General features: G+C 40.1%; 1 protein-coding gene across 7 annotated transcripts in view; it reads left to right on the top strand.

The window, feature by feature from the left end:
* dmxl1 (Dmx like 1) overlaps positions 1–26,618 on the top strand; it is a 50,548-nt gene that overhangs the window by 16,808 nt on the left and 7,122 nt on the right. For 5 of the 7 annotated variants that reach the window (XR_002274438.1, XM_020593965.1, XM_020593961.1 and 2 more), the window contains exons 13-45: positions 511–1,228; positions 1,481–1,602; positions 2,427–2,516; positions 2,961–3,063; positions 3,224–3,346; positions 3,684–3,902; positions 4,979–6,228; positions 6,471–6,729; positions 7,226–7,359; positions 7,687–7,873; positions 8,004–8,114; positions 8,865–9,034; positions 9,550–9,647; positions 9,796–9,961; positions 10,924–11,052; positions 11,209–11,347; positions 12,208–13,007; positions 13,399–13,497; positions 13,918–14,085; positions 15,041–15,232; positions 15,633–15,709; positions 17,265–17,386; positions 17,624–17,881; positions 18,448–18,650; positions 18,789–18,931; positions 19,113–19,198; positions 19,339–19,540; positions 20,130–20,247; positions 20,616–20,678; positions 22,572–22,658; positions 22,828–22,946; positions 23,332–23,479; positions 26,550–26,610. Coding sequence is in view for 6 of the 7 variants with exons in the window: in XM_020593965.1 (XP_020449621.1) it covers positions 511–1,228; positions 1,481–1,602; positions 2,427–2,516; positions 2,961–3,063; positions 3,224–3,346; positions 3,684–3,902; positions 4,979–6,228; positions 6,471–6,729; positions 7,226–7,359; positions 7,687–7,873; positions 8,004–8,114; positions 8,865–9,034; positions 9,550–9,647; positions 9,796–9,961; positions 10,924–11,052; positions 11,209–11,347; positions 12,208–13,007; positions 13,399–13,497; positions 13,918–14,085; positions 15,041–15,232; positions 15,633–15,709; positions 17,265–17,386; positions 17,624–17,881; positions 18,448–18,650; positions 18,789–18,931; positions 19,113–19,198; positions 19,339–19,540; positions 20,130–20,247; positions 20,616–20,678; positions 22,572–22,658; positions 22,828–22,946; positions 23,332–23,479; positions 26,550–26,610 (6,964 nt within the window). In the remaining variant the exon portion in view is untranslated. The remainder of the gene's footprint in view (positions 1–510; positions 1,229–1,480; positions 1,603–2,426; positions 2,517–2,960; positions 3,064–3,223; positions 3,347–3,683; positions 3,903–4,978; positions 6,229–6,470; positions 6,730–7,225; positions 7,360–7,686; positions 7,874–8,003; positions 8,115–8,864; positions 9,035–9,549; positions 9,648–9,795; positions 9,962–10,923; positions 11,053–11,208; positions 11,348–12,207; positions 13,008–13,398; positions 13,498–13,917; positions 14,086–15,040; positions 15,233–15,632; positions 15,710–17,264; positions 17,387–17,623; positions 17,882–18,447; positions 18,651–18,788; positions 18,932–19,112; positions 19,199–19,338; positions 19,541–20,129; positions 20,248–20,615; positions 20,679–22,571; positions 22,659–22,827; positions 22,947–23,331; positions 23,480–26,549; positions 26,611–26,618) is intronic. The other 2 variants (XM_020593964.1, XM_020593966.1) reach the window with 2 other exon arrangements.

Genomic DNA, 26,618 nt, shown 5'->3' with positions numbered 1-26,618 from the left:
GAGAATCTTGTGACATGGCAGTCAGTCAGGAAAGACAAACAGCTAAAACAATCCCAAGTTTCATTAATATTTAGGTTGATTGAGCCTAACTGCTTTAATTAGATAAAACAGACAGGACCACATTATTATTGGCATAATAACATTACGCTGAACATTATTCTTCTTTACACTTAGCGGCAAGTGAGTCTCCATCACTTACCACTTTCTTAGTGTCTCAGTTAATTTCAGAGTCAGTTGTCACCCAGCCTCTGAATGGAGCATTAAACAATTTCAACCCTTTGTTTTGAGCTAACTCTTGGAAAATTAGGTCATGATTTTCGGTGCCATCTGTTTCATTACCACATTGACATGGGAACTTCAGCCGGTTTATTATGCTTATGAAACAGCTCCATGCTTATTTCATTCCAAAATATAATTTCTTGATTGACTGAATCCTTCTTATCATTAACCCAGAGCCGTAAGTTTTAGTTGCTGGAGATTTCATTGCTTTGATATCTCTCTTTCTCTCAGGTGTCGTTTGTGTCCCGTATCCCCGTAGCATTCCCTGCAGGAGATGCAATATCCCTGAGCCACAGTGTTGTTATGTATGCATGCAACAAGAACGTGGATCTGGCTATCCAACATGGCAGACAGCGACCGCCTGGGAGTACATTGCCTCAAACCAAATCTGCTTTAATAAGCTACAGAGGTCAAGGAAAAGCTGCAGCCAGCAGTAGTCTTCGACTAAGCATTTTCACCCCAAACGTTCTTATGATCTCCAAACATGCTGATGGCACCCTGAACCAGTGGGCAGTCAGTTTTGCGGAGGACTCGGCTTTCTCCACTGTACTCAGTATCTCTCACAAGTCACGGTACTGTGGCCACCGCTTCCACCTCAATGACCTGGCCTGTCACTCATTACTTCCTCTTCTCCTCACCACCTCACACCACAATGCCTTGAGGACACCAGAGGTAGATAGCATCCTGGCTCACCCAGAGGCCCACTCCTCTGCTTTCTCTCGGTTAAAGTCTTTGCCCCCAGGGTCACGTCCCAGCCGCATGTCGCTGGGTGGGGTTTCCCAGGATCCAAATGCAATATACAGCGAGCTGATTTTATGGAGAGTAGATCCTGTTGGACCACTGTCTTTGTCTGGAGGAGTCTCTGAGCTAGCTCGGATCAATTCTCTCCATGCGTCAGCATTTGCTAATGTAGCCTGGCTGCCCACACTCATTCCCAGCAGCTGTTTAGGTGAGGAAATGTTTTTATTGTTTGGAGATTGCTGAGTACTTTATTCTCATTCATTAACAGTTAGATATTTTAGTGAGCACAGCTTCACTTGCACAGTTCAGTTGTGAAGGAAATGCAGGTTTTTTTTCTGAATAACTAATCAAATGAGGCTAGCGTTGGGACATAAAATCCAGTGAATATGAGTCATTTCACCTCTGAAACCCTGCTAGAAAATAGACACCTTTCAATTTTGTTTTTTCTTTTCCTGTTTAGGTGCGTACTGTAACTCTCCCAGCGCCTGCTTTGTGGCTAGTGATGGCCACTCCCTCAGGCTATATCAGGCTGTCATTGAAGCTAAGAAACTCCTGAGTGAGCTCTCCAACCCTGAGATGTCAGTAAGTGATCAAACAGGATTCTCAAATGCAAATGAACTCTGTAGGCTATAGTCAACATTGCAGTGACAAATTTTTATGCACACTAATAACACAAGTGTTTCCCCTTGTACCCTCAGAGGTAAGAGGTGTTGTTAAATTGTTGTCTTGCCACTTTAGTGTCAGCTTTGGGTGACTTGGCAGAAAAATTGCAGAGGAGCACACTTAAATAACATGAGAAATAAGATCATTGGCAGTGATTCTTCTAACCCAGTACAGCTGAATCCAGTAAGAAGTGATGGTTGATATTTAGTTTTTTGAACAAAATCTGCTCTAATAAGCTCCAGAGGTCAAAGAAATGCTGCAGCCAACAGCAGTCTTTGACTAAGCATTTTTACCCAAAACGTCCTTATGATCTCCAAACATGCCGATGGCTCCCTGAACCAGTGGGCAGTCAGTGACATTACTTCCTCCTTCCTCTCCTCCTCACCACCTCACACCACAATGCCTTGAGGACACCAGAGGTAGATAGCATCTTGGCTCATCTGTTTTCTCTCAGTCAACATATTTGCCCCAGCGGCGCGGACCAACTTTGTGTCCCTGGATGAGGTTTTCCAGGATTCTTATATTTATTTTTAAAAATTGGCATCATTCTTATTTTATTATATATAAGGAGTTCATGAATTTCTTTGGGCAAATATCTTGTAGCTTTTTTATCTATTACAACCCAGTATTTTATTTTATTTTTTTCCAAAAATGCATTTGCCATGCTAACTGTGTGTTTAAACTAATGTGTAAATATTCTCACATAGTTTCTGATTTTTGTTTTTATGTTTGTTTAATTTCAGAAATATGTTGGGGAGGTATTCAACATCATCAGTCAGCAATCCACAGCAAAACCAGGGTGTATTATAGAGCTAGATGCCATTACTGACTTTGTAAGTATACATGAAGCCCAGGACAACCGGAGCATATTCTGACAAATTTCCCATGCTCTTGCACAATTTCTTGTTATCTAACAGCAGAGACAGACTGTAAATTTCTTGGATGAAAAAGTTAACAGAACCTCTTTCCTTTAAATAAAACATTGAACTACAATATATGTAAAAGCTGTTGCTGAATTTAAGCGCATTTGTAGCAGGAAACATTTTTCAGCACACTTCTGACTCTCTGTGAAAGGTTAACCATGAAAAAACTAAAACGGATGTAGAACAAACGTTCTCTCATGCCCTCAGGCAGTTTGTGTGTGTGCGCATGTGATTGTGTAACATGAGCACAACTTGTGTCTGTGTGTCTACAGATTTTTTCCACAGTAGATGAAGCATTTATTTCATTGTCTGCATCTGATGTAGTCTGATCCTAACAACTGTTTCTCTCTACAGCAAGGAAAGGAGACCCAGCTCCTGCATGTTTTCGAGGAGAATCTGATTCTCGGCAGTGATAGAACAGAGAGCAAACCGGAATCTCCTGATTCTCCTCACACTGGTATAGACATAATTATGTTTTCTAACTCAGTGCTTTGAATTTTAGATATTTTTAAGGGTTAATATCAATCATTTTTACTACCTTCACATTGATATATTAACACATTAATATGGGCACTGTTTGTATTTATATTCTTTGTATATCTGTGCGTGTTTCTAAGCAGCTTTTAGCAGGCCAGCCTTCTCAGCACGTTTTTTCCTGGTAGTGGTCGAATTGAGCCCGACAGGTCGCTCGCTCCTCCACATGTGGCATCTCCATCTGGCTGCCCGACATGTCACCATAGGTGGGTACTTGAAACTTGATTTAAAAGTCACAGGAATTGGGAAACATTTTAATTATCTCCCACAGTTATCTTTAATCCCTAAAGAAAGTCATCTTAAAGGACAGTTTTACTTCTCAGATAGTCACGACAACTTGAAGCCTCCTGAAAAATTGTGATTTTTCCCTTAGTGAGCAATAACTTTGGTGTAAATTTTTGATTATTTTTTTTTTCCATGTAGAAATAGTCATTGCTTTTTAACACAAAAAAGTCGTGGTTTAAGAATATTCTGTGAACTGAATTCACTGTTATGGTAGTACATAATTTTCTAAACACTTTCTTCTTGTTTGTGTCCCCATAGAGGACACCACAATAGAGAAGGATGCCACCACAGCTTCTCCTGTGAACAGCCCTCAGTTTAACTTTGGCATGTTTGGTTCTTCAGTAACTCAGAAGAGTAAACCCTGCACTTCCAATCTGCAGAGTGCCTGTCGCCTCAGCCTTACAACACACAGTTTATACAGTCAAGAGATGGCTCTGCCAGAAGGGGTGGAAGCCATTAGTGTTACACCTTCAGCAGGTGAGAGACACTGAGTTCACATGCTGACATACAAATAAGCCCACAAATTTTCTCTGGTAGTGAGATGCTGGAGACAAATATCACAGCTTGGAGGTCAAGTAAACAGCTCATGTAGGAAAAGGGGCAGTACTGGTAGTAGTAGCAGCAGTGTTAGTGTTCATTTTAGTAGTAATAATAATTGTTTCTATTTGCACCCAAACAGTATTGTGAGGGTGGAATTCCACCAAGTACAGTAAGTATGCCAGTCTAATAAAACAGCACAGATACAGAATTTCAGCAGATACTGAGGAATTTACTGTCACCAGTTTTAAGGTGCTTCACTGCCATTTCTAAAGAATTGGTCCTTTAGTTTGGAAATGATTGATGACACTGACCTTTTCAGCTTTTAAGCAAAAGCTATTTTTCTAATCCTAGGAAAGCAAAATGAAAACTGACAAAAATGCCACTCAAAATGAATAATGATTTTAGAACTCTGTACATTTATAATGCTCACAAAGTATCTGTATAACATAGCTCCTAAGACTTTATAAAAACCATGTAGCCGCTGTTATTTTGATTCAGTTGTGGAAGACCTAAGCCTATTTGTAAATGATAGTTATGTTGTCATCTGCATTTATCATATATCCAATAAAACCTTTTTGAAAAGTGATAAAATACTTCAAATCATCCATCCATTAGCTGCTATATATTACTTGTTCTGTTGAGTGTTGTGGGGAGATGGTTGAAGCTGATTCTGGCTAACACTGGGTGAGAGACGGGGCTGACAACCATTCACACTCAGTTACATCTATGGGCAGTCTCCAGTTTACTTAACTTGCATGTCAGTGGGCTGTAGGAGGAAGCTGCATGCAGACACACAGAAGTCCATGCACAAAGGTCCAGTCAAATAGCAGATTCAAACCCAGAGAATTCTTGCTGTGAGGTGACGGTGCTAAACAGTGTTGACCATGTCACCTCTTCAACAAATCAATTCAAAGAAATTATGGAAGTTCCTGTCTGAAAAGATATTAATTTTTTCAGTTAAAAAACTGAAGAAAAAACATTGCCTAATAGCATATTGTCAACTCTCTTCCTAGGTCACCTGAGTGCATCTTGTTCTCTGCCAGCTGACCGTTTGCCTTACCTCCTTGCTACTTCTTGTTCTGATGGAAAGGTGCGCTTCTGGAGGTGTAATGTCATGGCAGCAGAGCCCCCCACTATGGACAGCTTGGTTTACCGCTGGGAGGAGTGGCCTCTCCTAGTGGAGGAGAGGCTTCCCAACAGCAGTGCAGTAAGCGTGCCAGGTCGCCCCATAGAGGTCAGCTGCTGTCACACTGGGCGGATTGCGGTTGCTTACAGGCAAATGCCAAATACTTGTCTGAACTCAAAACCTCATCTGAACTCTCATGGACAGTCAGCTTCTTCTCCTACCCTGGCATCCTCCCCCTATAATAACTACCTGACCCCACCCCTTAATGTACAGCATAGCCCAAATCTCATTCCAAGCCCCAACACAGCAAACCCTAAAGCACCATTGGTCCACATTGGCATTTTTCAGTGTGAGTCTACTGGTGGTTCGCAGTGGATTCTAGAGCAGATCATAGTCCTGGACAGCACAGATCCCACAGCTAACTATGATATTAGCAGTGGTGCAATTGGAAGTGCCAGTGTTCAAAGTAACATGGACTTGTCTTTACCTAATGACAACTGTCTAGGTTCTACTTGTAAGAGCTTGGTTCATTTGGATTGGGTCTCCCAAGAAGATGGGTCACATGTTCTGACTGTCAGCCTTGGGACAAAGATTTATATGTACGGCCGTCTCTCTGGGAAGCCTCCAGAGCTTGGTCTGTCATCTGATGCCAGTAGAGACCAGAGCTTGTCTCGTCTAGTTCTACTTCGATCAGTTGATCTGGTCTCCTCTGTTGAAGGCTCATTACCCATCCCAGTCTCCCTCTCCTGGGTGCGAGATGGCATCTTGGTAGTGGGCATGGACTGTGAAATGCATGTGTACTCCCAGTGGCAGCCCCCAGCACCACCCAAACCCAATGTGGCCATTGCCCAAGATACAGACATTAGCAGCAGTGTCTCCTCCATAATTTCAGCCGTCAGACAGAGCCAGGAGGAGGGTCTCAACCCTGGGTTGTCTACATCTTCATTGGCCCCTCCCAAAAAGGTCCTGACAAGATCAATGATGAGCCTGGCACAGAAACTCAGTGGGAAGAGAACAGTTTATGATCTGCCTGTAGAGATGGAAGATTCAGGTCTTTTTGAAGCAGCTCACCAACTCTTTACAACTCTGCCCCAGTACCATCCCGTACAGTTACTGGAGCTCATGGATCTAGGGAAGGTAAGTAATTACTCAACTACTGTCTGTACTTTTCATAAGTTTTTCCTTTAGGTAAGAACCTCCTCCAGTTGATATGACAGATCAGTTAATATAATTAAATTTAAAGTTAAAATAAAACACACCAATATGTGCAAAAAGAATGGAATTTGTCTCAGTGTTGACAATTGTTGTGGTTACTTTTAAAAAGCAAATGTCAGTTGACCTACGTTCACAATATAAACGTGTAATTTGTTTATCTTAAGGTTCGCCGTGCCAAAGCCATCCTTTCCCACCTGGTTAAATGCATTGCTGGAGAAATTGTGGCACTTAGAGACAACACCGCTAATCCAGAGAAGCGTGTGCGTTCTCGAACCATCAGCGCTGGAGGCAGCACAGCCAGGGACCCAAAGGTGTTCAGCAAAGCAGAAAGCTCCACCTCAGACTACACGGAGATAAGCTCTGTTCCTCCCCTGCCTCTGTACGCTCTTCTGGCAGCTGATGAAGATACATCACCAAAACCTTGTGAGAATGCATTAACACAGTTTTAACATGAGATGGGACATAGAGCTGCTTTGAGATGAACTACTAACCTTGAAAGATTACACTTCTGAGTGACCATTTAATAAAATTAAAATGATTTTCTACTGCGAAATGATAAGGGTGAAAATTGAGGAGTAGTAAAAGCCTGACAAACATCAAAATTTTACCAAAGTACAGGTAAACAAATAAAATCAGAGAAATGGTAGGTATTTACTGCAGAAAACCAACTGCCATTGCTGCCTCAAAGTGTAAGAGACTGTGAGTAATATCCTGCTCATTTGTCTTTTAGTTTTTCCCTATTCTCTCTCTGGGGATACAAAGTCAGAAGGATGAAAATTGAAATGTATTTAAAGAAATCCTCTTCTTGGTGTTTTAATTTGATCAGCTGTCTCCTCAGCAGGGGGGGATTTTTTTTCTTCAGGTCTCCTGTGAAGTGCATGTCTTGTGTAACTTAGCTCTGCGTTGTGCCTTCTTACAGGTAAAGTGGGCAGTGTGAGTGGAGATAGTGGACATGGTTCCAGTCACACAGATGCTTATGATGAGCTCTTTCATACACCCAGTACAGTGGACCTGGACCCTTTGGACAGTGATCAAGAGGAAACGGGAAACAAGGTTAATATCTGCTGGTTTTTGCTTGGTGAGATAGAAGTTTATAAAAATGAGAATGGACAGCACCATTGTGATCTAATGCTTCAGACATCCGGCCTTGTATTGGTTAAGTCTGTAGATGCTGTCAAAGGGTCGCATATGAAAAAATGTGTAGCGTTAATATACGCATACAGATATGTTTGCTTTGTTGTGAGTTTGAACCCAGCCATGACACATTTTCCCTTTAAAACATTATTTCGTAACCCTTTATATTATGTGTTGTCTCAAAAATGAGAGATACCATGTAATTCATTTTTATAGGCTGTCCTCTGTCTTTTTCCCTCCCTGTAGGTTATTGACCTGTCCCAGTACAGTCCTACATACTTTGGTCCAGAACATGCCCAGGTTCTGGCCAGCCACCTTCTTCACTCCAGTTTGCCAGGATTAACGCGTATGGAGCAGATGTCTCTCATGGCGCTGGCCGACACCATTGCTACTACAAGCACAGACCTCAAGGACAGCCAGGGCAAGAGCAAAGGTACTGCAGGGGAACTGAGTTAGAAAAGAATGTTTCTTCAGATGGATAGAAATGCAGTAGTTAAGTTACTTCATACTGGAATTATTTTTTGTAAAGTATCAATAGGAGCTGTCTGTCCTTCTCTTACCAGGTGGAGAGACACTGGATGACTGTGGTCTCAAGTTCTTGCTGGCTGTCAGACTACATACCTTTCTCTCTACCTCCCTGCCTCCAGCACACCGAGCACAGCTGCTACAGCAAGGTACAGTGAGATAGTTGTTTTTAAAACTGCTTTAATTGAGGGCACGGCATAACTTAGGCAAATGAGCAGGTAAAGATTGCAGCATTCAACGCTGTACGGGGTCACAATTACATCTAACAAGACCACATTTTACAGTAACATTTGTATTAGCAAGTCAAATTGTCCCTCAAAATTTGTACACTTAGTTCTTTGTTCAGAAGGGCACAATATATTTTTGCCTTGTATGATCTTGCAAGAACTGGAAATTTAAATTTTCTGCTGGTGCAATTGTGAGTGCAGATGCCAACGTTATCCTGGCAGCTAAAACCAAACCACTTTGTGCTTGTTACTGCACCTGTGCAGTTAAAATAGGGCCTTTAATGTAGGTTTACAGTTTGCTGCTTCAAGAGCCATCTGCCTGCACTCTATAGATATACTGCTCCAGTGCCCACCTAGGTACATTATGAGGCAGTAACTCTATTAACACTCTTAAAGCTAGAAAGGTTACTTATCATCTTAACTGTAAATTATTCCACAGTGAAAGTCTCAGTGAGAGAAATGAACAAGCCATAGTCTATTCTCATCTTTGAGCAAGGCATTGAATATATGTCTGCTCCCACAGAACACCTGAGTGGGCAGCAGTACAGCTGTAAGAGGCAACTCACTGCTTTAAATTTAAATAAAACCCACTGTGTTCCTTCTTTTACTGACCCAAGTTGATAATGATACAGAATGTTCCCCATTTTCCATATTCTTTTCTTCTTTCTATAGGCCTGTCAACATGTCACTATGCATGGGCCTTCCACTCTGAAGCGGAGGAGGAGCTGCTGAACATGCTGCCTGCCCTACAGAAGGGAGAGCCCACCTGGCCTGAGCTGCGCTCTATGGGTGTGGGCTGGTGGCTGCGCAGCATCAACAAGCTACGCAGGTGTATTGAGAAGGTGGGGCAGCTAATTATCATTATTAGTTTGGTTGTCTGTGCTCAAATGTTAAAGTTATTAAACTATTTAGATAAGCGATTAATGGTTTTAGTCATTTTCAGGCATAAGTGCTGTAAAATCTATTTCAAACCTCACTAATGTGAAAATACCTCCTTCGCTTTATACTGTTTGTCAGATGCTAAGCAAAATATAAACAGAACCAGTTTTCAATATTTTTTTCCCTTAAAGAATTGGATTTGATAATCATATTGATTAATGAAATTTTGTGAGGAAAAAGGAGCCTATGGTTTGATGCAAGGTATCTCCATGATAATGCAAACACGGCAGAATCATTGTCATGTCAGAGTGAGATCAAACGGGGATCTAAATCACTCACAAATTGATTTATTGTGCAGCCCTTTACAGCACTATAGCTAAGTATGAGCTACCCTCTAACCCCTAAAGGTACAACTTACTTGGTTAGGTCTGTATACCATAGGCTGAGTAGGCATGAGCCTATTTTTTATTTTTTTCAGGTTGCCAAGGCTTCTTTTCAGAAGACTAATGATCCTCTGGATGCTGCTATATTTTACCTTGCAATGAAAAAGAAGGCAGTAGTCTGGGGATTGTACAGGTAGGCAGAACTGACATGATTTTGCATGTAAATAGAACTGTGCACACAATATTTGCCTCTACCCTTAAAGAAGGTTAGTTCTGTCGGGGTACTGAAGACCTATGAAACCAGTTTTGCTGTTTTGAATCCATAATGTCATTCTCTCCAGGTCTCAGAAGAATGCCAAAATGACAGCGTTTTTCCACAACAACTTCAGTGAAGACCGATGGAGGAAAGCAGCATTGAAAAATGCCTTTTCTCTGTTAGGAAAGCGGCGATTCCAACATTCTGCAGCCTTTTTCCTTCTGGCTGGTTCCCTTAAGGATGCTGTGGAGGCAAGTGGAATATAGACACAACACAGTTTTTACAAGAAGCCCTTGTTACTTCAGCTGCAAGTGCTACTTTCCAGCCTGCTAAACCTACAGTATGTCAGAAACCTTGCTTTTAGTATGAATGAAGTTAAGTGCTGCTCATTTTCATTACCAAACAAATAAAAACAAAAAAACTACAGCATTGTAATCATGCCTTTTTTCCAACAATTCATAGTCAACAGCTGTGTTTGATGAGAAACTAAGAAGCAAAAAAAAAAAATTACACCAGCAGAGCCACCACGGGTGTTTATGTAGCATGCAGTATCTTTCTTATTATTAAAACAGCTCAATACATTCGTACAGTCGAGTCTTAATCAGAAGCTTTTAGCACACTGAAGAGTTATTGATGTTGGCAGTTGACCCTTGGATGTGTAACTATCTTTGCTTGTTTTTGAGAGTTTTCAGTAACATCACATTCATAAAACAGCAGCACTATACTGTTGCACTCTCCCTACAACTTTGATTTCATGTGTCTTCGCATCATTTTAGTTTTAAGCATAAACTTGCATGTTTATGCATGATGGTTAGAATGGCTGTTTAAACCCCACACAAAAAACAACATACAGCTCTCCGTCTTTTTGCTTGCATATCAGAAAGGCTGCTCCTAGTACCTTGTTTTCTTAATCTTTTATTTATCAAGGTGGTTTCTGTTTATAAAGTCCCTGAAGCAATGAGTCACTTTATCACATCTGTGTGAGTAACTGGTGCTTCTCTAGCATTTTATTGAAATGAGCATCACCCAGGAAAGAGGCTATCCCTGACTTTGTTTAGTCTCTGTGGCTGAGAGGTAGTCTCATTGAAATGCAAGTCGCACCTTACTAGTCGGGTGCAACCAGAACAGTTTCCACTGTCTCTTTGTTGTGAGCACTTTTTAAAAGACAAAAACTAACTTCAGAAGTGATATATTGCTTTACATCTTCATCCAGGTGTGTCTAGAGAAAATGCAGGACCTACAGTTGGCCCTTGTGATCTCTAGATTGTATGAGTCTGAGTACGAGACAGCATCCACCTACAAGAAGATCCTTCAGAGACGTGTTCTAGGACAAGACAAACAGGTGCCTAGGGTTTTGTATGTCACAACCTCAACATATTATTTTTCTTACAGTGGAAAATGTGTCATGAACTAGCCAGTGCTGTTGGATTCTCCAGCATTTTGATCATTAATGCCCTTATGAAACCAGAATCAGCCATTGTAACTCTGTGCATTTAAGATTCCAGCCCACCGGGACCCGTTCCTACGGAGCATGGCTCACTGGGTCTTGGAGGACTACAGTAGAGCCTTGGACACTCTGCTTGAACAGCCTGCTAACAATGCCAGGTCTGGGTCCACTGGGAACAAATATGACACTGGTAGGTCTTCGGTGTTCATTGTGCTTTTTTTTCCCTTCTGTTTTTAAATTACATTTATTTACTTTTCATTTTTACTCCATGCAAAATTAAAACATTTATTTTTATGCACAATGATACTGAGTACTACAGAGTGAAATTGGATGTTGTGAGGCTGAATCCTCTACTTTATGTCTCGGCTTTGCAACTACCTTTGGCCTTTTAAGTATGTTATTATAAGTAATTGAAGCCTAGCAGACACAAAAGACCATTCAGTTAAAGAAACTATAAAAAGCTTACAGTACCTTGAGAATAGATGAAGAACTGAACTTAACATGAACCTCATTTTGACCTAAAAGCCAAAAGATTCCCAGATTAACATGCCTGTGCTACATGTTTTTCATAAATAATGTTCCCAAAGCACATCCAATACTGTATTTTTACAGAGATGAAAACACAGACTTCCAGAAAATTGAAGCTGGTTCTTCTGCTTGATAGATGATATGCTGTCCTAGCTGGGTTCTCTGTATGAGCTGGCTAGTCCTTTGACAATGTTTATACCTGGATGAAAAAGAGTGAACCTAATGCATCACATTTTTGTGCACAAACCCCTTTCAATAAACTATGAGTTCTTGAACTTCCAACTCCACCCTCTACCCATGCTAAAGTGACTGATGAATTTGTCAGTGTGTAGGTGCTCACACAGGCCCCATTTCTTCTAGAGGTTCAATAAAGATTTTTGTCAGGCCAGCTATAGCTCCATTTCATCTGATCTAATAACACAGCTTGTCCTTATAGGCACTTTGGTCAAAGAAGTAAAGGTGGCTGAGTTTTGCTGCCAACACAGATAAAACCAGTTTTATGTTCCTTTGTATCTATGACAGGTTCCTCTTCTTTGTCTACATGTAACCCTGAGGTTTTCAACTTTTACACCTACCTCCGTACCCACCCGCTCCTCCTTCGTCGCCATTTTGGTTCGTCGGACAAGGCTAAAGTTGGCCTAACCACTGAGAGTCGCAGGCATGACTCCATTAGCCTGGAAGAGAGAAGATTGTTTTTCACAGCTGCATATGCGCACCTGCAAGCTCGCTGCCCCATGCTAGCACTTGAAGTCCTCTCCAAGATGCCCAAAGTCCGCAAGCATTCCAAACTCTCCTATCAGGAGGATAGAAACATCACTGCTGAGCTCAGTGTTGGGAATCAGAATGGACAGGCATCTGACCCAGATTGGTCTCAGCCGGCTCTGAATGGTTACGAATCAGATGGGAACAGCTTGTCTATCAGCCGGTCAGAATCAGTGTTAAGTTTTGATTGGAGCCAACCGCCACTGACGCTTCCAGATGAGCCCCTGGAGCTGAAGTGGGACAGTGACAAAGATGATAATGAAGAAGATGATGAGGATGAAGGAGAAACTAAAAATGCTAAGAGTGGTATAACTGCAGACAACACTAGTGTGTTCCAGGACACGCAGGATGCCATGTCACCACTAATGGAGATGGTGACGGGAGAGGACAGTGAGGACAGCAATGACTTCATCACACCATCTGATGACATCTTGGCGGCCCAGTTGAAGTTTACTGCCTGCTTGAAGATTATGACCAATGAGCTCCGAACGCTGTCAACAGGGTATGAACTGGATGGAGGGAAGCTACGTTACCAGCTCTACCAGTGGTTAGAAAGAGAGGTAACAGCACACACGCACATTTAAACACTTTGACAGACAGGTTAAATCCATATAATTTTTTTTGTTTAAGTATTGTGATGACATCTGTCTGTCTGGTTAAGCTTAGTCTGGCTGCACCCTTAGGTTATCTCAATAAAACTTTTATAACTTGTATAACTCCACACATCTTTCCTGTTTTCAGTGTTCACTGTTTCGACATTTTGTCTCCATGTGTTCACTGTCGGTGCATAAAAACCTCATATTGGTAATAACGTCAGTGGTTTCCTCTTATCATATTGTTTGCTTTGAAGATAATTTGATGAAATGTTCTTTTTTCACTCCCATGGAGGGATGATACATTTTGTTAATTGATTGATACATTGCTTGTAAGATAAAATTCTGTTCTCCCCAGGTGGTTGCTCTCCAGCATTGCTGCAGCTATAAGCCCTGCCTGCCAGAGCTGTCTGTCCAGGGTGATGCCCCTGTTTCTTCAGTGGTGGAGGAGGAACAGGTAGGTATACTGCTGATAGCTATCAACTCAAACATTTTCAAATGTTCATGAGAACAACTGATGCAGCAGTCGCTGTATTAAAAATTAAGACAGCAGCACAGCGTGCTGTGAAATAGTTGAAAAGGTGTGCTTTATTCAAGAGTTTGTTACACCATTGTCAGACCAAACTTTTCTGACATGCTGCTTTATATTTTGCTCTGTGCTCAGCTGTTAATTCAGCCTAAAATACTTGCCTTTTTATAGTACACTTTATTGTGTATTCACTAATTAAAATAAAAATTTGTTGACTGAACTAATTAATGTACAGTGTTTTAAAGCATAGTTGTTTTGGGCATACCATTGTGGTGTTTTTACTCAGACACTAGCCAGCTGGATCACCTCGGCATCTTAGCTGATTTGTCTGTAAATTAATAATTCCAGTCTGGGAGTCCTCATGGTGACAGCCAGAGGAACAGGAGACATTGGCTTCAGAGTAACCAGCCCTTATTGAGGATGTTTCTGAGCTACTGCAGCTTGCATGGCTCCCACGGTGGAGGACTGGCTTCCGTACGCATGGAGCTCATATTATTGCTTCAAGAGTCTCACCAGGTAATTAAATTGTGCACACAAGCAAAGGTAAAGGTCACTGATAGAGAGAGAGCATGTCACTGTTTCAGTGGCAGCTAAGTCAGCTTGTCTCTGTAACTGAGAGCTGCACACCTTGGCATATTTTTTTTTTAGGTAGTGATTAAATAATTAGTGTAATTAGTTACCTGGCAAAGCATTTAAAAATTCGATGACAGTTTTGGTGATTAGTAGGATGATTTGCTGATGTTGCGCACTCCCTTTGATTTTGTGTCTGTAAATATAGTATGTGGAGAAAGAAATATGACTTAAATAAATTTGACAAAAAGCAATATTTGGTAATTGATTACAACAAGTCTTTTATGAGTTAAAAATGAGAAACAGTTGCTTAAAGTTTCACAAATCTTGGCTTGACTTCAGTTCTCAATCAATAAAGAAATATAAGGTGGGTGTTTGGGGGTTACAATCTGAGCAGGCACAGCTCTTGTAACTTGTGATGACAGTTTATTCTTATTTTTACTTTTTAATCAGTGAATTGAGAAAAATGTAATAATATCTGTTGCTGCCCTAGTTTGTTCTTAATGTAGAGTGAAAGGCCCTTCAGGTTCCAGACCTGATAAATACAGGTATTCCTCTGGGTTGGAGGCCCTTCTGATTTAAGATACTTCTGCATATTTTCAACCAAGACTTTCATCACAGACAGGTGGTAATATTATCTAAGTACTATAGCCTGTTCATGTTCAGGAGTCTACTAAATGCACACAAAACCACACACCTCTCCAATGCCAAAATTTCATACATACTGTACGCTGGAAAACATGCTATGTCTTAAGCACCAGGTTGTGTAAAGCAATTAAAAAGTAAGGTTTATATAGAGTGGTGTATCTTTATGTACTGTTTTGTGCATGACAGTGTTTGCATTTATTAGGACTTTTTTTAAGGGCAGATATAATGAATGGACACTGTCCTCTCTCCACAGGGTGACTCCATCCAGTCAGTGGTGACATCAAGTTCCCAACCCACCTCTATCCCTCTTCTGATGGCTTGCACAGCCAATGTAAAGACGGTGGTGGCAAATCCCATAGTCCACCTGACCAACCTGACTCATGACATCTTGCAGACCATCAATGCACTTGATTCTCCTCCACATCCTGATGTCATTAACAATGAGGTGAAGCAGTCTCATGTCACATTTATTTATTTCCTTTTTGGATCCAAATAGATAAGAGTGGGCTTCAATGTTTTCTTAGCAGCAGCAGGGAATTTAGATTGTATTGAAAATGCTGCTGCTGGTAGATGAGTAAATGAGACAATATATATGACAGTTTTTAAGATTTGCGCTATGTATCAGAATGTTGTGGACATTAACACAACACTGACATCACATTTTGAGTTGATATACACCTAATCTCTAAGTAAAAACTTGCCTATTTACACATCCAACAGATGCTGAACAACATTAGCGTTCATTAGAACTTGAGTCTGTATCAAACTGATCCATCCAGTACTAACTTTGTGTTTTGCTCACACTGGTGCTAATTCATGTTTTTTGACGATGGTTCTTACTTCAGATCTATGTGATGCATACCTTGGCTGCCTCCTTGTCTGCCTGTATATATCAGTGTTTGTGTGATGGACACACTTACAGGTTAGTAAACACATTTTCCCCTGAGCATTTACTAAATATTCTCACCTATTACCATTCTATTTTTAAGCCATTAATTTGGTTTACAATGGTGTTTGGATCTGGGGGTAGAAAATTTTTGCACATTCTTAGCACAGTTTTTGAAAGAAGCTTATATACAGCCTGACTCAAAAGGTTGGAGTTTTTAATGTATATCTAAAGAACGGCATCTCTCCAAGCGAGAAAATTCAATTCTTTACATCTTAACAAATGCTTAACAACTTTTTCATTGTCTACCACATTCACCTTGACACAGTGCCATTAGCGGCACTAGCCTCCACTGGATTCTTTCAAAAGTCATGACTAATTTGATTTTGTTATCCTGTTCTTAGCATTAGTATTTAATAGACAAAATGCTGGCAAAAATAGGGTTAATTTGTGTCCTCTAATAGGTAATATGTGTCCTCTAATAGCAGGTGTGTGTGTGTGTGTGTGTGTGTGTGTGTGTGTGTGTGTGTTAGAAGGCTTACAGGAGCAAAATAATAAGAAATGAGAGGGAAGGGAAATGTCTTCTGGTAACCAAGCATACTTTATAATAATGCACAGATACAGTTCAAGTCAAACAATGCATTTAAACAGCAAATTGAAAAATGCTTTTTAATATTTAATAAATTGATGATTTGTGAAAGAAAGCACCTTTGCACATGCTTTAGCCTGGTTTTACAAAGCACTAAACTGATGTAATTAAAAGCATGGAAAAAGAAAAACATGTTGGATGTAAATAAAAATCACAGTCACTCGTGTTTTTTTTTTTCTTTTAACCTATTTGGCTTACAGCTGTACTAAGAGTGGAAAAACGTATTCTTTCAGACCTAGTATTTGCAAAACTCTAAGGAATGTGATTAAATGAGCACTTAGTTTTGCATCTTTCTTATCTACATATATTTTACACATCCATCTTTTCCATACTGCTGGGAGTCTAACTAAATTAGTAAGGCTGTTTTTAATTTAACACCGTCTTTGTTATGGTTATTATGTTATAAACTCATGATGTTTCGCTGCAGAGGTCTGATGAATTTGCACTTCTTTTTTTCTTCTCGAGTGTGTGTAGGAATGTGAATATTTTAAAAGGTATTTCAGGATCTTGGTTGCTGGGGTTGAATGTTGCTGCTAAGCTCTTTCTTTGTTGTCACGTTAACTTTAATTTAGTTGCTCATTTAGGAAATGGCCAACTGGTACATCCATATGAAGCATTAGAGCACTGGAGGTTACTGTATCTGTATCTTTGCAGTAATGTGTGATTTTATTGATTACATTTTGAAGTGCAAAAAAATCCAAAGTGACTGGCTGCTTCTCCTTCTGAATGATGTTCCCTTTTGTTTTTTTGAATATTTAAAACTTAATCAACTCCTTGCTGGGTTAAGCGTTCCATACTCTGGCCAACCATCCAAGTTTTTTTGTGTGCATGTGTTGAAGAGTGACTTGATGTGAGAACTTAAGTACTGTAATTTAAATGTTTACTTTGTCACCCTCATGCTGACTCATTAGGGTCCATTTCTTCTGTCTGTTTCTCCCACAGCCATGTGAACCATTTTACGGGGACTGTGTATCAGAGTGTATTGCTGTCTCAGAAGCAGTCACTCAGAACTGCTAGCATGGATGAGTCTCTTCAGCCCAACACTTCTCCTGTGCAGTGGCCAGGTAAGTCAACCAAAATTAAAAAAGAAAAAACTTCTCATTGTCGGCAAATAAAAGAGCAGAGCCAATAAGGCCTTTGTCTTCTGTACGTGCAAACTTCCCTTGCCTGCCTGTAACATTTGGCTCCAAGCCCATTCATTCCTATTAAAGATGTAAATAATTAAAATGGTTTATATATAGTCTCATTTTTTAAGTCCCTTTTTTTTCTCTCTCTCTCTCTCTCTCTCTCTCTCTCTCCAGGTATTGCCTCTCTGATTCATCTGTTGAGCTCACCAGGTGAGGAGTGCCAACCAGGCTTGATTGTGCTGCTCTGTGAGATCCTGACTGCTGTCTTCCTCAGTCTGTTTGTTCATGGCATGGCCACTCACTCCAGCAACGAGCTATTTCGCATTGTGGCCCACCCCCTCAACAGCAAGCTTTGGGTGAAAGTGTTCGGAGGAGGTGTCCAGACCCCTGTCACAGAGAAACCCATGAGCCCAACAAGATCACCCTCACCAGGTGATTGGTTTATTGTTTTCATTCAGTCTTTCTGAGTGGCTGTCTCTTGCTGTGTGGAGTTTTTCTTATTGACGTGAGCCAGTAGTTTCTGTAAATCACATTGGTCCAGATAAATGAATTGGGTTCCCATTTGCAGATCGTAGTGAAATCTATGAACCTATTAGTGTGGGGGCTGTTTCCCATACCCTGTCTGTGCTGCTCTCTCAGCTGGCAGAGGAAACCTGATATAATCAAACTGTAACTTCTGTTTTTTTGACAAAATATATACATTTTGAACTCCAGTAGTTTGTTGTTGTTGTATTTTTTTAAAGGATGATAATCAGATATTTAATGTTGATGTAAATGTCCTTAGCAAAAAAAAACATGTCAGGCTTAGTATACGCAGTAGGGAGCCAGATAGGAAAGCAGGGTGAGAGAAAAGGAGGGGAGACCTAGAGCAAATGTCTGCAGCCAGATTCGAGCTGTGGGTGTTGTGCACCCATATATGGATGCCTGTGAAACCACTCAGCTACTCAGAGTGCCCATAGATTTAGCATTTAAACATATGCTTTCTCTCAACACCTCAGCCTCTCCAAGCGGCTCAGACTGGAAGTCCAGACGATTCAGATTTCGGTCATCTCGCAGTGGATCAAGAGAGGAGTCTGGGATAGAGCCGGAGGGCTGTTCCAGTCCCAAGCATGCCCCTGTGGTAGAACAAGGAGCTACTTCCACCTTTAAAGAGCGATTTGTCCCTCCAGAGCTCAGCATTTGGGATTACTTTATTGCTAAGGTATAAACAAAAGTCAATTAAAACATGGTTGACTTTTCCTTAGAATAATGTTTAATATTCAGGGTTTGTGTACAATACAGTAATTATGGTTAGGGTTAGTATAAAAGTTGCCTGTCTTCTTCATTCTGTGTCTTTTAGCCATTATTGCCATCATCAGAAAACAGAATTGAATATGACTCAGAGGAGAGCCAGGACAGTCAAGATGAAGATGATGATGAATTTGAAGATGTGTTTGACCCCCACTCTCCCAAAAGGGAGCATTTGAACCATAACTCATACAGGTAATAACAGCACTGAATGGTTCTTACTGCAAACACTAACTCATCTTCATCTAAGTTCAGGCTACCTAGAGTAAACCTGCATGTGTTTAAAGTTCATTGTGTCGTTCCATTGACCCAGGAGTTTTTGGCAGCATTTAGTGTTTATGCTCCAAAACAACCTTGTTGTTTCTGCTCCTCCCAGTTGGTGTTTAATGCGTCTGGCAATGGTTCAGCTGGTGTTGGTCAACCTCAAGTCCTTTTACCCAATGGCAGGATATGATCTATTAGGTAAACACACAAATACACCACACACCCTCTGATGTACTAACACCTAGAATGTAGATAAGTGCTGCCCCATTTCTCACTGCCTGTCTCAGTTAATCTCATTGCCTTCTTGTGTGTGTCTGCCTGCTTTCTGTTTAATGCAGATCTGCCTGTGGGCTCTCCTCTGTGTCATGCTGTGCTGAAGACACTGCAGCGCTGGGAGCAGGTGCTGCAGAAAAGGCTGGAGATTTTCAGAGGCCCCCCTCAAAAGTACATCTCAACCCATCTCCAGGATGAAGCGACAGCACCTGGCCCTGCCCTGCTCAGACACAAGGCCCTGTTTGAACAATCCAACACCCCATTCAGGTAGTTAACATCTGGAGTTGGAGCAGCAACAGCAGTAGTTAAAAGATGTTTATGAGAAGTCTGAAATGTCTTTTTTGGTATTTAGATTGAATTTGAAATCCACCAGCTTTTGCATGTTTGTATGAATTCACTTCAGTACTAAGTACTTTGCACATCACAATATTAAAGTCATTTTTCAGTTCACAATTTAAAAAGTAACAGTATACACTACTAACATTGGAAAAAAGTTGGCTTTAAATTTGTATTCACCTGTTTTCACTTCAGTAACTAGTAACATATGGAATTTGACCAGGGGTGCACCATATTGTGCTTACAGTTTTGTACAACACAACACATCCCTACCAGTAAATAGTTTTTAGAAATTTTACATAGCTGTGGCCTGTGCAGTACATGGGCCTACTGTGGGGGTTTACTGTTCTTGTAGGAGCAACAGCTGTGTGCATTTGATGTGTCTTGCCCCAGATATATAAAGTTTTAGATCAGTGCCAGTAGCACAAATCAGAAATCAGATTTAGTTTTGCTTCAGTGAACTGGTAAAACTGATTTAATGAGCATTACTGTTAATATGCAGGTGTTCTATTTTTTTCAGGACTAGTCACCATTCAGCACTGCCAGTGAAACGGTTGTGGCAGTTTCTGGTCAAGCAGGAAGAAGTGCAGGAGACTTTTATTAGAAATATCTTTACCAAGAAACCGGACCTGAATGAGGTACATAGTGTTTACACCATGTCAACCCACTGCAAGATCTGTCTCCATGTTTTACAGCTAGCACATTATGTTAAATGTTACTGAATAGCACATTAACTGTTTAGTTATGAATCAGTCCACAACACGTTTCTGCGCTGTTTTAGGCAGACTGCATAATTATTTTTACATCTCTTTTGGTACAATTGTGATTTTTGTTCCACATGCATTATTACTGCCTGCAGTTTGTATGATGATGCTTTTTAATTTCATTCAAATAATTATGGCCCATTTGATTAACAGCACAATAATTCCGGTTCTGTTTGCGTGGTTCATTTATTGTATGTTATTTTGTGTGTGTGCGTGCATGCTGTTTCCTCCAACCATTAAAGTTGGTTGACGACCAGACTGACATTATGAAATGTTCAGGGATGGACGAGACAGGAAGCAATCAGGTACTGCGGGGGATGGGATCAGGGGATGGGATAGCCTGGGTGTCAAACCTCAGAACATTGTTCAATAATTATTGAATTGAAAACTGCTAAAAATGATGTTACTTGATTTTATTTAAACTTTAGGAACCTTAAAATATTATATTAAGGTTACATTTTTGTATGGCTTTTAGCATTTAGCTTATGTTTTTCAAAACACACACATACATATATACATACATACATACATACATACATACATACATACATACATACATACATACATACATATATATATGTATACACATATATATATATATATATGCGCAAAATAAGATAATTGCATTGTTGTGACATATACATTTCTTAGTCCTGGGGTTGGAATAAACATGGCACAGTGCTGTTGGGGGATGATCCTGGCATTTAAATATCTCCCTGTACTGTATATCAAGCCAAGCTACAGTATTTGCTTGTTATCATAGTATATCATTAAAATATCTTTTTCTCACATGTACTGTAGGGCTGCATGATTTTGATATGCAGCCTGCAGAAATATAGTTTTTGTTACAGGTGACAAAGGAAAATGTCACACTGTTTACCAGCACGTTGTTCAGTCTGTGACGTGCCAGAGTGCCAGTCTAAAAAGGTGGTGTCAGCATCACACAGTACAACCTTAAATCATAAAGTTTATTTGTATCATAAAATAAGTTTTCAAGAATCAACCTATACTACAATACAGTATTGTTTTATCTGAGATTTTTTGCACCATCTTTATAAAAACCTGGGATTTATTTTTTCTAAAAACCAGTACAACTTATTTGACAATGCAAATGATTAAACAGCATTGTACTGTGTACGGATGTTCTGATACCTTTTGACTCAGTCTGGGTAGCACAAACTGTATTAGATATGGGAACATGCACTGTGTGTGCCTTTTAAGTGCCTCCTACATTAGATTAGTAGTAATGTGGCCTGCCCCATAGAAACAGAAATATTAAAATTGTTATCTTGAGAGAATTACAGTATGTGCTTTTTCAGGCCGATGAAGTCTGAATGTCCCTGTCAGTGTTTCATATTAATCTTACATTTAGCTGTCTAAATATTCATGTGAATGTGGGCCATAAATCTTAAACTGCACTGTCCGCTTCATAGAGGTTTTCTAATCTCCTGCTTCACAAGTTGCTATGTCATAGCTGTTCCATTTGGCTCATTGTTAATTAACCCAGTCTCTCGGAGGACAAGCCATGAAGCTGAATAGTTTCTGATTAATGGGCCAACACCGTCGCAGTGAATCTGCATCCCATGAGGATTGTGTGCTCAACAAAAATAGAAATCCACCATATTTAGATTTTTACAAGTGATTGTTTATTTTATTCCATCTGAGAAAAAGACTGTCTTTTCCTCTTGAATAAAATGCAGTCAAGACTTTAATTCAATCTCAGTGCTCAAAGGATGCAGAGCCACACTTTAGCATATTCTGCTACATCCACAGGACTTCCAGTGTGTGCTTGTGCAAGGGTCACACATACTATCTAATGGCACTAACTGGCTTAGTGGCTGCTATGATTAACAGTGTGGCCTAATGCACCTCACGTCCTCTCCTAACCCCTAAAGGTAAAACAAACAAACACATACTGTACAGTAAACATAGATTGCACATATCACATAGTGTAGAAAACAAAGAGCAGGCCCATGCTGAGGCTTTCTTCTCTTTTTACTTGAGCTCCATCGTCTTCTGCAGCAAATAATTTGATACTTAGTTTATCAACCTCTCTTCTGTCAGGTCACTGGTTCTGTAACATGAAAGGAAGTGCATCTAAAGTTATCATTGTTATTTGTCTGCAGGCAGTGTTAATGTTTCACCTTTAATAACTGAATTTGCATGGTGGTGATTTGTATGTGTGTGCCTTTTTGTAGACCGAGTCAGATCTGGCCTGCCCCGGAGGAAAGGCACGCATCATCCACAAGGAATCTGATATCATCACAGCCTTTGCCATCAACAAGGTACAGCTCTTTTACACAGATGTCATGGAACAACACAATATACAGCGCACTGTATTGTGTTTCTGTCTAAGGACTTCATGGGTTTTTCAGTGTATTGGGCCCCACCCTGTTTTCCCTGTCCCATCATCCCTGTCACCCACTTTCCCCACTTCATTTCTCTATCTCCCAGGCAAATCGTAATTGTTTAGTCATGGCCTCTACCCATGACATTCAAGAGTTGGATGTGTCATCCATCTTGGCTACACAGATCTTGACATGGATTGATGATGATGAGGCTGAAACTAAAGGGTAAGAGACTAATCTGTGTACTGTATATGATGTTTGCATGGGTATACTGTACTTGACATACAAAAGGCTGAGAGGGTTCATCCAGAGTAACATCAACTCACCTTTTTACCCTCATACCAAAAACTATATGTACTGGATACTATATGTATTTATGCATGGCTGCTTCTTGAGATATTGTTATAAAATCTTATAAAAGGGCCACCTTCTGTCATAACTTGTTTTTATTCTTCTCTGCATAGCTTACTAAATGCACACAGTTTTGTAAACAAGATATTAATTATTTTATAATTATCTTTTTCCCCTCGAAGGATGATCAGTCTCTAAAATGAATACATATGCAGTCATGCCATGAATATTAAAAGTCTAATTACTATTGTGTTGGTAGCGTTGGGGGTGATGACTTCTTGGTGGTCCATACGCACAATGACTTTGCCGCCCTCCATGGCACCACACCGTACACCCACAGTAGCCCTGGTACACCCATCAACATGCCGTGGCTGGGAGGCATGCAGACAGGCAGGGGCGCATCTGTGGTGAGCACTAAATCTGCATATGCATGTGATGATAATATCTGAATCAGCAGGGGTTGTCTGGTGAATGCACACAGAAGATTAGGGTGCTGGAACAGTAATGGCAGTGACATACTGTAAATTGAGCGAAGATTACTGACATCTTGACCACACTCGGAGATCATTGTGTGGTGAGTAGTGTGTGGTCATCATCTCATCATTGAATTAAAGGACCATGACAGTTGTGTTGCATATTTTCAGCCATTAGCTGCAAATTGTTTATACTATTCATAGCTGCCATCTATTTTTCAAAGCATACTATATTATTAAGAATGCAACTTTGTGCCTACAGAGCTATAGTGTAGGTATAGGAGTAGTATATAAAATATATTAGCATGGGCCAGTAGGATAAAGGTAATGAGGGGCTTGTGCGTACATTTCTAGATGAGGCAACTATGTTGATGAATGATTATCATTTTTCAGGTAAAATTACCTAATATTTCCTAGTTCCAGCTTCACAGCTGTGAATGCTGTATACCACTGTATGTGTGCTGCTTTCATTTCATGTAGCTGTTTTGCATATCATGTCAGTAAACCACCAAATAGTTAAAATGACAGCATTGCATTATCACAATTCTTTGTTTTTTACAGTATATTTTTAATTAAGCAATTATAATATTATTACAAGAGGGTCCAACTGAAGACCTCAGTTCTGAGTCTACAAACCAATCAGAGTAGACTACAGGGTCCCAGACGTTAGGTGCATCACTTCCTTTAGTGGGGATTTGAACATAAACTTGGCCCCTCACTATACATACAGTATTGTATATGATTACATGTTGAAAAACACATCCTGTGTGGTGTTTGCACTTTTATATTTTTATTTAGGGGTGCCTTTTACTGTACGTTGCCTTCATGTCTGAAGAAAAAAAAAACGACAAGAGATTGTGAAACTAGCTAGAGCATTAGGCCAGCTCAGGAAATGAGATGGTAACCAAACTGATGTTAACCCTGGTTTTGCCTCATTCTTTGCTGTACTCTTTCTGTGCTACAGAACATGACCTCTTGGGTCTAACAGGTCTGCTCCCATCCTAGTTTGTACCTGCACAGGGAGCCTCCATGGTCTGTCTTTGAAATGAGTCACACTGGTTTGAAAAACATATCTTTTGACCTCGGAGCCCGGGGCACCTCGGCTCCAAACAAAATTTCATTGTACGTGTCACAATGTTACAATGACAATAAAATAAAGCTGCTTCTTCTTCTTCTTCTTCTAAGTGGTTAATCTTTGTAGGTTGATGTTTTGAGGTTTGGAAATGAATCTTATTAAGACTTACAGTATGCTCAGGCCAGTCAAGTACAGTATATGCAGTTTGACTAAACCATAATAAACCAGCAGTATGGTCCCTTAAGCTTCCATACACAATACAGTGGTGACTGCCATAGTCTTCACAACATTTCTGGAATGAATTGATGATGTTTGTTGCTCTGAATCTGCCTGTCTTTGTTCAGATAAAATCACTTAAATTAGTAATTCATCTCTGTCTGGGCTCAGTTTGCTGAAAGCATGATCACTATTAACATTACCTTCTCTCACTGACTTACAAAGGACCAAAGATGTTGACTTCTACTGCTTGTTGGGTACCGAGCTTACATCCCTTCCAGACATCCTGTTTTTATGGAAGAATCTGTTTTACTGAGCAGAAAAGGTTGGCACTAGCAGCGGGAGGGAGATTAATTTGGTTCTGATTGTAGCAGTGTCTTCAAATTGAGGAGCTGTGAGTCATGTTTGTCGATATTACCCAGCTCTCTCATTGCTCTTGATATTCAGACTGGACGTTAAGAGCCATTCTGCATCGTCATTATTTTGCCAACTGGTCCGACAGTTTGTTCAAGGTTGGAGCAGAATACATTTGGAGACAATAATAAATAAGTCTTGGGCAGACAGTGCTATTAATGTCTCCCTCTCTGGGCTGCCAGGCATAATACAGGACTGTAAATGAGCTATGGCATATTAAGGCAATTTATGCTATATGATAATAGAACAACATGTCATTGTGCTATAGCTTAAATGCGGCATTAAATATGCAATGATTAAAATTCCAGATATGCACCTTAATGAATACAAAATTTTGCAGCATTTTTCACTTACATAAATTTAACATCACTCTTAATAGATCAGACCTACTACAGCAACATTTCTGTGACTTAACCCTGAACTAAATATAGTCATTAACATAAAGGCTACTGGTTAAATAGGCAGAGAAATAAAACATCTTTCCACCTTAGCAGTGTAATAAGTGTAAGCGCCTGCTGGCTTATTTCAAAGACAAATAGTCATTTCAATAAACCACGAAACACTGTAAATTAGACATACGTATGTTTTAAGTGCTGATGTCATCTGTTTATCATGTCCATTCAGTCTCTTGTTCAGGGTCATGTGATGTCATACACCTCTCAATCACTTTTCAATTTACCATGGCAGATGCATGAATGTTAATATCAATATCCACAAAAACATTTTATTTTCTCACATGCTATATGTAATTAGAGTTCCAACTTAATTCCTTGTCATTGTATACTTGGACGCAGTTGTACATTATAAAGCAGGCAGCAACATTCTTTAATGAATTATGAAATTCATGAAAAAGTGTATTAGGCTGTTGACTTTGAGGAGCAGCAAACAGCATTCCTCATACTCAAAATGGTCCGTAATGAAGTTTTAAACTGCAAATGAAATTTTAAAATTCAATTCTGATGCAGTTTGTGGGAGAACCAAAATCCTCTTCTCCCTTTCTATCATTACTTTCTAACTAGCTTGTTTTCATGTACTATAGTAGGTGCCAGATAGAAGAATTGTACCTCTTTCCATAATGGTCTTGTGATGTTTGAATAAAGCTATAATGAACACTTACATTATGATCATACATGTCTGAATGACACAAAGACGTCACTTTATCACTCTGGTGAACCCAGCAATATTCCGTACCTGTAAAGGACCCCTGCTGTAAGAAAGGTCACTGTTTACCATAATGAAGTACTTGGTTTTCCACTAATGTTAGCTAAGAATCTTCTCTTCCTCCTCTTCACCTCCCAGATGATCAAGCGGAACATCAACAACGTAAGAAGAATGGCGTCTCATCCCACACTGCCGTACTGTAAGTAC

This window comes from Monopterus albus, unplaced genomic scaffold, assembly GCF_001952655.1.
Source record: "Monopterus albus unplaced genomic scaffold, M_albus_1.0 scaffold20.1, whole genome shotgun sequence".
Classification (NCBI taxonomy): Eukaryota; Metazoa; Chordata; class Actinopteri; order Synbranchiformes; family Synbranchidae; genus Monopterus; species Monopterus albus.
Note: the sequence above shows the minus strand (reverse complement) of the source record. Positions and strands in the feature narration are given on the sequence as shown.